Genomic DNA, 10,403 nt, shown 5'->3' on the forward strand with positions numbered 1-10,403 from the left:
TCGCCCTAGCCTAATGCTTTATTTGCCAATCATTCAAGTAGGGTGAATACGTTAAAAATATATATTTGTTTAACCTTTCCTATACTCCAACAGTGTCCTGCAATGTCACAACCCAGCCATTTCTACCAAAAAGAATAAAACCCACATTGTTCATAAAATTTTACTAAAATTCTCAAGACACTCATCAGCTATTCAAACATAATGGAATACAATACAAACACAACATCTCTGTTTTCTTATAAAATTCGCACCCTATTTTTGGGGGAGAGGAGGTAATCATTCATGGGTCCCAAGTCATCACGGGGGTACAGGTACCCACGCTTCAGCCCTCCTCTCTTCTTCCACCTCTCTGCTTCTCTATTCTTCCTACTGCTCTCTTTACTTCTGCCCTTCCTACTCCTCTCCTCACTCTTGCTCTCCCTCCTTTCCTCACGGCGTCTCTTCTTCTGAGGGGGAGGTATGGGTTCTCTGTGGGGGTTCTTAAAGTGGTCCCTGGTGTAAACAACCTCGTCTGAGCCCCATTTGGTCGTCCCAACCGCCCTCCTGGCTTGGGCCTCTCTCCTCAGCTTCTTCACCTCCCGTCTCTCCCTGCGTCTCTCCGGCCACGTCTTCCTCCTGCCCTCCAGGCTTCTCCTCCTCCCTGGAGCTGGGGAGGGCCGCTCCTCTTCACTACTGCCCCCTGGTGTCACGTAGGTCCTCTGGTGCTCTAACAGAGGCGTGAAGCCCTCCACCCTTAGCTCTGGAGACAGCATGCAAAACACATTCAACAACAAATACAATACACGCTGCGCCACATTTGTGTGTGTTTGTGTGTGTGTATGTGTGTGTTTGTGTGTGTATGTGTGTGTTTGTGTGTGTTTGTGTGTGTTTGTGTGTGTATGTGTGTGTGTGTAGTGCATCACCTCTGGCTTTTCTGTGTATCCTGGTGTTCAGTTTGACGATGTCCTGCTTGTTGTCGTAGTGACAGACGTAGGGGAGCGAGGCAAACGTCCCACTGATCATCCTCCTCTGAGTACACTCCTGAGAGAAGGGGGGAAGGGTGAGCAAAAAATACAGAGGGAAATGGAGATAGAGGGACAATAAGTTATTTTTTAAAGGACAAACAGAGAAAGGAATAGGAGAAAGAAAGAAAGAAAGAGAAACAGAGAAAGACAGACACCGGATGTAGATGGTCTCACATGGCCGAGGTGTCCTCTCCTGGAGCAGTTGTAGCAGTGAGCGGTGTGTCTGCAGTGTTTGTGGGTGTGGTCAACGTGTGGCCTGAGGGGAACCTCCTGCTGAGTCTAAAGCAAGAAGACAAAACAGTCAGGGGACATGTTCCAATATTTTAATAATTCACCCTTCCTCCCTCCCCTCCTTTCCATGGTCACTCACTGTGAAGTGGAATTGTCTCCATCTATCCGGACAAGCCTGGGAAGGACACAGAACACATTAACTCAACACAAAGACACACACATGAACACATACTGCACATGCTCATGGCTACATGCAAACACACACACAAACACACATAAAGGCTTGTGGTAAACACACACACTCACATCTGATAGGTGGCCAGCCATCCCACAGCGGTGGCAGTGCTGGTTCCAGAAAGGGGGTTCAGGGCAGGGCTGGTACCCGTGTGAGGGGAGCCCACAGCTGTAGCAGTGCCGGCTTGGACAGGCCCTCTGGACATGGCCCTGGAGCCCACACAACACACAGGTGGGTCGCCTCTGTTTACAGAGAAACACAACGTGAGCAGTGTTGGAGCACGTGTGTGTGTGTGTGTGTGTGTGTGTGTGTGTGTGTTTGTGTGTGTGTGTGTGTGTGTGTGTGTGTGTCTTACCCTCGGGGTGGTACAGCCCTTGGCCAGGTGTCCAGTCTTGTTGCAGTTGTGACAGGTGAGACTCCGGTCAGAGGTGAAATAGCGGTATGGGCGTGGCTGGTTTTCACAGGACCGGAACAGGGCAGAAACAGGATAAAGAATCGTTTGAACAAGCCAATCCTCTGAGACCTGAGGGCTTCATGAAGACTGAAACTGACCTAAACTCCAGAGTAGTGATAACTAATGATAGTAGTACCTTGTCCTTCTCTATTATGGCCCAGTTGTGTTTGAGAGCATATTTTGCATTCAGTTCTTCATCTGTGAGAGAGACAACAAGCATAGCGCCTTTATAACACATGCAAACCATTGTGTCCAAACAAGTCATTGATATCCATATATATATATATATATATATATATGCTATACGCATAGAGTCCCGAGTTGATTATCCCTTTTAAACTATGGCAATAATTTAACACATTTGCTGCTATAAATGTATTAATTTGCAGGTAGAAATGTGTTCAACATCCACTGAAGTAGCTAGCAGGTTTCCTAGATATCTAAAGTAGTTGCCTTGGTAACCAAACAGACTTGCTAGTTTAGCTAACCAAACCATCAGTTCTAGCTTGCTATTATGAAAATCCAATACAACAATGCCTATGTTTTAAAATCAACATTATCAAATATAGAACATCTAAGAAAGAACTAGCTGGCCTCCCGAGTGGCTCAGTGGTCTAAGGCTATGCCACTAGAGATCCTGGTTCGAGTCCAGGCTCTGTCGCAGCCGGCCGCGACCTGGAGACCCAAGGGGTGGCGCACAATTAGCCCAGGGTCGTCTGGGTTAGGGGAGGGTTTAGCCGGCAGGGATGTTCTTGTCCTATCGCGCACTAGCGGCTCCTGTGGAGGACTGGGCGCATGCACGCTGACACGGTCGCCAGGTGTACGGTGTTTCCTCCGACACATTGGTGCGGCTGGCTTCCGGGTTAAGCGGGCATTGTGTCAAGAAGCAGTGAGGCTTGGCTGGGTTATGTGCCTCTCCCAAGTCATATGAGAGTTGCAGCGATGGGACAAGACTGTAACTACCAATTGGATACCATGAAATTATAAAGGGGTAAAAAAAACTATAAATAAAAAGTTTACTTTTTTTTTATTTTTTTATGAACTAGTCATTGAATTATACTGTGCTGATGTATATCCGCACAGTAGAATTCAATGACTAGTTCATAAAAAATAAAATAAAAAGTAAACTTTTTATTTATAGTTTTTTTTACCCCTTTATAATTGGCGTTACAGGGAAATAATGCACGCTCTAGCCAACCTTCAAGCCAATCAGAAACTAGTATTCAACAATGGTATAAATCAATATAACATCCATAGAACTCCATCTGAGTAACTCCTTAAGTCTGTGGAATTATCTATCTGCTGAACTTTTCTCTGTCTGAGGAACTCTCATCTGCAGAACTCTGTCAAGTGTTAAACTGTATGGTCCTCACCCTCTGTTCCAGAATGCGACTCTGAGCTGCTGCTCCAGTACCCCAGGTTGAGCTGGATGTCCCCATCTCCCTCCTGCTCCTCTCCTCCCAGGATCATCCACTCCTCTAGGACTTCATCATCATACTCCAGGTCCAGGTCCTGCTCTGAGTGGATGCTTAGCCTGGAGTTCGGGCTTGGGCTGCTGTCCAGTGGCGACACGTCCCGTAGAGCCCGGCCAGACGAGAGAGGGAAGGCCAGAACTAGGGGAGAGTTTCCTCCAGCGGCCTGGGGAGCTCTCGGTGAGCTGGACTGTTTGTACTGACTAAACCCCAGCTCACCTTCTGAGCTACTGGAGGCCTCGATGTAGAATCTGTTGTCTTTATTACCACGCTCTTCCTCATCATTCTGGTGGCCCATCATCATCACACTCTGATGGCAAGGTGTGACAGATCTCCCTGTTTAAAACACAACACCACACAGTCAACAAAATGTGGCAAATTTGTATGGTCCTTTATACCAACCTCAGTACTATCAACGTAGCTAACTAAACTACAGCTGTGTAAATATTATAGCTTTGTGTTTTGCCAGTCCGTTGACTTCCATCACCGGCAGACATGCCACAACTTGTCCTGCTGGCTGAAAAACACATTATCTGTGTCATTTCATCCTGCCTCCTCTCTAACACACAGAAAGCTCCAATTCAACCTCCCATTAGACAGCTCTGCAAGCGTTATTATGCCAAAATAAATTTGTTAAGCACAAAATACGTAGTTTCGCTGAGCAACTATCTTCATTTGATGTAGACCTTTTTTGGAAGTACATACTGGCTGTAACGGGTGTAAATTAAGATAGTTTCTCAGCGAAACTCCATATTTTGTGCGTAACAAATGTATTTGGACATTATAACACTTGCACAGCTGTCTAATGGGAGTTTGAATTGGAGCTTCCTGGGCGTTAGAGCGGAGACAGGTCATACTCATCTCTATGGGAGCACCTGCCCTCTATGGAAATGGCATAGGGCGTGTTTGAGTGGTAAGGTGAAGCAACCGACTGGGAGTAAAGTCAGGGGAGATGTATCTGTGACAGCCGAAAGTCTGACAATGCGGTTTTCTGACAGCAAGGCTCAGATCAACATGGCAATGTTGCCATTGTTTAATACAACTTTGTCTTTATTATGTCGAAATAAACATGGTTCGAACCCCGATATCACACACTAACAAAATTAAATCACATGTGTGTACATTTTACAATCAGTGACGGTGTTAAATATCACATTCATTTATACTATGCCACTGTATGCATGCATCTGTGGCAAAGTTGGTTCCTGTTTCAGTCATGTTTGGTCACGTTCGCGTGGGTCAAACAAAAACCCTAACGATTGGTTGACAATAGATCCTCCCACAATAAAGATAAATAGTAATGGCGTCTTTTTGTAGGCACTAACTCCGCCATGGTTCGTTGGACAAAGCCTATTGGGAAATTAATGGCGTTTTTGAATAAACGCCGAAAATGAGGTCTGTGTTAAACACAGGCTTAGGAGATTTGATATGTTTTGTTCTATGAGATAATATTCATCAGCTAACATCACTTTTTGTGAATTTAAGCATTAATATAATTTTAAAAAGCATATAAAGGCTTCATAATTCATCAACTTAATGTTAACTGACTGATATTATCTCACAGAACAAAACGTATAAGATCTCCTAAGCCTGTGTTAACATCAGACATTATTTTAGGCGTTTATCAAACCTGAGGTAACTCATTTCCTAGTTTTAGGACTACAAGCTGGCGAGCTCTATGCAAGGCGATGGCCTTAGGATAATTTATTTTTTATTTTGTACATTTAACCTTTATTTAACTAGGCAAGTCCATTAAGAACAAATTCTTATTTTACAATGACGGCCTACCACTGCCAAACCCTCCCCTAACCCGGACGATGCTGGGCCAATTATGTGCCGCCCTATGGGACTCCCAATCACGGCCGGTTGTGATACAGCCCGGGATTGAACCAGGGTCTGTAGTGACGCCTCTAGCACTGAGATGCAGTGCCTTAGACCACTGCGCTCGAACGCACCCAATGCTAACTAAAATTTGAATCTCGCAACTAAAATTTAAACCTGACCAGGTGGCAGGTAGCCTAGTGGTTAGAGCGTTGGACTAATAACCAAAAGGTTGCAAGATCGAATCCCCGATCTGACAAGGTACAAATCTGTCGTTCCGCCCCTGAACGAGGCAGTTAACCCACTGTTCCTAGACCATTATTGAAAATAATAATTTGTTCTTACTTAACTGACTTGCCAATAAAAACTTCATAAGTAAATTATAGTTGACACATACCAATTAGTGAATTTAGCTTCTGACATTTTTCCAATAGACGTCAGCTAACTAAGTTACTGTAACTACTATTTCATTTGTCATCTTCTTTTGTAAATTATAGCTGACATTACCATTCGCGAATTTAGCTGCTGACATTATTCCAACTAACGAGACACCCAGCTGACGTTACTGCACTCCATGATTTTGACATCAATTGATTTGACATCATTAGCTTATTTTATTATTATTTGTCTATGATTTTTGTTGTTAGCTTATAGGTTATTCAGTGTTATTTACAACTGTAACTTAACGTTACTATTTCATTTGTGCTGACAGTGTCCTCGTGTAGCGTACTGCGAACTTACCGCGATGGCTTGTTAAAAGTCCACTAAAAATGTAAAATGAGAGAGTTATGAAATAGTGTATTTAAAATATGTTAGCTATCTAATTTGGTAATCCAGCTTGCTATCACTTTTAGCTAAATGGGAAGTTGATTTACCAACCGTTTCGGTGTTGGACAGACTTCGGGTAATAATGTTTCCGGGGTTTCCCCACCCCTTACATTTGGCTGGACAACAAAAACATCCACATGCTGTCGAGGGGTTTGAAGCTGTCACTTGTCCCGGTAGCAGAAGTTGCACCTGAACCGCAGGCGACCTGTCCTTGACAAAAACGTTTAGTTTTTCAAAGGACGATGTGATGCCTTTAATAAATTCTAAATTATATTTCTGGGCCCATGATAAAAAAACTCATATAGGCCTAACTTTGTGTTTATATTCAATGTATTCAGACAGTACACAAAACCATTCTTAAAGGTCCAATGCAGCTGTTTTTATCTAAAGTTTCAATTCATTTATGGGTAACAATTAAGTACCTTACTGTGATTATTTTAAATTAAAATGGTCAAAAAGAAACAAAAACTGCTTCTCAAGCAAGAATTTTGTTAGGACTGTCTGGCAGGCCAAAACTCCATCCTACCAAAAAAGGTGAACATTTCAGACAGTCTTTTCAAACAGCTTTTGCACTAAAAGGGCCTTATCCTCATTTTCACAATTTCACAGTATTATTCCAACCTCATAGTGTGGAAGTACAGTGCATTCGGAAAGTATTCAGACCCCTTGACTTTTTCCACATTTTGTTACATTACAACCTTATTCAAAAGTTGATTAAATACATTTCTTTCCTCATCAATCTACACACAATAACCCATAATGACAAAGTGAAAATACTTTTTAAGACATTTTTGCAAATGTATTAGAGGGCCCTCTTGACGGCAGAGAAACATTTTAGTACATTTCCTGCAATTATACACATTTTGCCATGGGGCAGAAAGAATAGAAAATCTGCAGTTTCCTGCAGCTCTACCCATTTTGCCATGACTTACGACACGTTCATTTATCTGAGTGACAATGACTAACAAAATCCCTAGAGGTCAGGGCCCCAGGGCACGTGCCTGGTCTGTATTCGGGCATGATTACTACAAGTTTACATAGCTGGCTAGACTAGTTACCGATCTAAAAATTGTTAGCTGACATCGATGGCTAATGGAATGACATAAGAGCACAACCACATTTTTCTTAATTACACCTGGTGTATTCTACTATTCTTTCTCTCAAAAGTAAGTTGAGGCCCCGACTGAGTTCCCCCCCCCCCAAAAAAAAGGAACACATGGGGTGCCCTAGCATCCATGGCCGGCCCTTAACGGTACAGAAACAACCAGGGCAACATTCTGTACATCATATGTTAAGCACTAAGGCTACTTCACACTGCCACCATATCATGCCTGATGTCTGAAATCTCATACAGAATTCAAGGAAAAACCACAAGCACACACAATGGTGTTGAATGTAATGCATGTAACACTGCACAACAGACCAATAACCTGGAAGTGACACGACGTGTTAAACCCCACGCTCAAATAGACCAGGGACAATAGGGTGTAGGTCACCACAACACTCACAGGAGGAGCCAAAGGATCTGGAGGAGCAGGGATTCAAATCAAATCTAACTTTATTTGTCACATCCACTGAATAAAACAAGTGTAGACTTTACCGTGAAATGTTTACTTACAAGCCCTTAACCAATAACGCAGTTTAAGGAGAGTTAAGAAAATATTTAACAAAGAAACTAAAGTGAAAAAGAAATGATTAGTTCTTTTTTGAACTACTACGTTTTTCATCAATAAATACAACAACAAAATTATAACACAATGACATAACAATAACGAGGCTATATACAGGGGGTACTGGTACCGAGTCAGTGTGCGGGGGTACAGGTTAGTTGAGGTCATTTGTACATGTAGGTAGGGGTGAAGTGATTATGCATAGATAATAAACCATGAGTAGCAGCAGTGTACAAAACAAATTGAGGGAGGGGTCAATGTAATAGTCCGGTGGCCAGTCTTATGGCTTGGGTGTAGAAGCTGTTAAGGAGCCTTTTGGTCCTAGACTTGGCGCTCCGGTACACGGTAGCAGAGAAAACAGTCTATGACTTGGGTGACTGGTTCTCTCTGACAATTTTATGGGCTTTCCTCTGACACCACCTAGTATATAGGTCCTGGATGGCAGGAAGCTGTTCCCCAGTGATGTACTGGGCCGTACGCACTACCCTCTGTAGCACCTTACGGTCAGATGCCGAGCAGTTGCCATACCAGGCGGGGATGAAACCAGTCAGGATGCTCTCAATGGTGCAGCTGTATAACTTTTTGAGGATCTGGGGACCCATGCCACATCTTTTCGGTCTCTTGAGGGGGAAAAGGTTTTGTCGTGCCCTCTTCACGACTGTCTTGGTGTGTTTGGACCATGATAGTTTGTTGGTGATGTGGACACCAAGGAACTTGAAAGTCTCGACCCACTCCACTACAGCCCCATTGATGTTAATGGGGGCCTGATCGTCCCGCCTTGTCCTGTAATCCACGATCAGCTCCTTTGTCTTGCTCAGATTGAGAGAGAGCTTGTTGTCCTGGCACCACACTGCCAGTTCTCTGATCTCCTCCCTATAGGCTGTCTCATCGTTGTCGGTGATCAGGCCTACCACTGTTGTGTCGTCAGCAAACTTAATGGTGTTGGAGTCATGTTTGGCCACGCAGTCGTGGGTGAACAGGGAGTACCGGAGGGGACTAAGTACACACCCCTGAGGGGCCCCAGTGTTGAGGATCAGCGTGGGAGACGTGTTGTTGTTACCACCTGGTGGGCGGTCCGTCATGAAGTCCAGGATCCAGTTGCAGAGGGAGGTGTTTAGTCCCAGGGTCCTTAGCTTAGAGATGAGCTTCATGGGCACTATGGTGTTGAACGCTGAGCTGTAGTCAATGAACAGCATTCTCACATAGGTGTTCCTTTTGTCCAGGTGGGAAATGGCAGTGTGGAGTACGAAAGAGATTGCTTCATCTGTTGATCTGTTGGAGCGGTATGATAATTGGAGTGGGTATAGGGTATCCTGGGGGATGCTGTTGATGTGAGCCATGACCAGCCTTTCAAAGCACTTCATGGCTACCGACGTGAGTGCTACGGGGCGGTAATAATTTAGGCAGGTTACCTTCACTTCCGTGGGCACAGGGACTCTAGTGGCTTGAAACATGTAGGTAATACAGACTCAGTCGGGGAGAGGTTGAAAATGTCAGTGAAGACACTTGCCAGTTGGTCGGCGCATGCTTTAAACTAAGTACACGTCCTGGTAATCCATCTGGCCCCGTGGCTCCCATCAGCTACTGAGAGCGTTATCACACAGTCATTCAGAACAGCTGGTGCTCTCGTGCATGCTTCAATGTTGCTTGCTTCGAAGCGAGCATAAAAGGCATTTAGCTCGTCTGGTAGGCTCACGTCACTGGGAAGCTCGCGTCTGGGTTTCCCATTGTAGCCTGTAATAGTTTTCAAGCCCTGACACATCCGACAAGAGTCGGAGCCGGCGTAGTAGGATTCAGTCTTAATCCTGTATTGATGCTTTGCTTGTTTGATGGTGTGTCTGAGGGCATAGCGGGATTTCTTCTAAGTGTCCAGATTAGTTTCCCGCTCCTTGAAAGCGGCAGCTCTAGTCTTTAGCTCGATGTGGATGTTGCCTGTAATCTATAGCTTCTGGTTGGGATATGTACATACGGTCTTATTGATGAAGCCAATGACTAAGGTGGTTTACTCTTCAATACCATTGGATGCATTTTTTTTATTGACCGAGTCACTGGTACTTCCTGTTTTAGTTTTTGCTTGTAAGCAGGAATCAGGAAGAAAGAATTATGGTCAGGTTTGTCAAATGGAGGGCGAGGGAGAGCTTTGTATGCATCTCTGTGTGTGGAGTAAAGGTTGTCTATAGTTTTTTACCTCTGGTTGCACACGTGACATGCTGGTGAAAATGTTGTAAAACTGATTTAAGTTTGCCTGCATTAAAGTCTCCGGCCACTAGGAGCGCCACTTCTGGATGAACATTTTCTTGTTTGCTAATGGCCTTATAGAGTTGGTTGAGTGAGGTCTTAGTATAATAATATAGATGAGAACTCTCTTGGTAGACAGTGTGGTCTACAGCTTATCGTAAGGTACTCTACCTCAGGCAAGCAATACCTCAAGACTTTTTTAATATTAGACATCACGCACCAGCTGTTGTTGACAAAAAGACACACACCCCCACCCTTCGTCTTACCAGATTGTATAGATACTAGTGTCCAGATAAGTCCAGGCAGAGAGAGACCATCGTGCTGGGCAATATTAAAGAGATATGGGAAATAAGGCCAGGATTGTAGAACATAACACTTTTAAATCTAGTTCGATAACACTTTTAATATTGGTTTATAAAATGGATCTGGCCGCAGTTTGGGAGGAGTTGG

The 10,403-nt window shown here is 44.1% G+C and overlaps 1 protein-coding gene across 4 annotated transcripts; it reads right to left on the reverse strand.

The window, feature by feature from the left end:
• Positions 1-4: 4 nt before the first annotated feature.
• LOC110505024 (zinc finger, CCHC domain containing 7) lies at positions 5-6,208 on the reverse strand. Of its 4 annotated transcripts, none has more exons than XM_021583960.3 (9): positions 6,097-6,208; positions 3,298-3,732; positions 2,061-2,122; positions 1,826-1,921; positions 1,542-1,712; positions 1,375-1,410; positions 1,179-1,283; positions 903-1,020; positions 5-739 (listed from the first exon to the last, which is right to left on the reverse strand). In XM_021583960.3, exons 2-9 carry the CDS (start codon positions 3,698-3,700, stop codon positions 237-239), a joined length of 1,494 nt encoding a protein of 497 aa, XP_021439635.3. In that variant the 5' UTR covers positions 3,701-3,732; positions 6,097-6,208; the 3' UTR covers positions 5-236. The 4 variants fall into 4 exon arrangements, with proteins under 4 accessions (XP_021439635.3, XP_090075792.1, XP_021439634.3 ...); XM_090219666.1 differs by having other exon boundaries at positions 1,542-1,679; positions 6,097-6,180; XM_021583959.3 differs by having other exon boundaries at positions 5,959-6,155.
• Between the last annotated feature and the right edge of the window lie 4,195 nt (positions 6,209-10,403).

Source organism: Oncorhynchus mykiss, chromosome 25, assembly GCF_057628025.1.
Source record: "Oncorhynchus mykiss isolate SJ-2025 chromosome 25, ASM5762802v1, whole genome shotgun sequence".
In the NCBI taxonomy this organism is placed as follows: domain Eukaryota; kingdom Metazoa; phylum Chordata; class Actinopteri; order Salmoniformes; family Salmonidae; genus Oncorhynchus; species Oncorhynchus mykiss.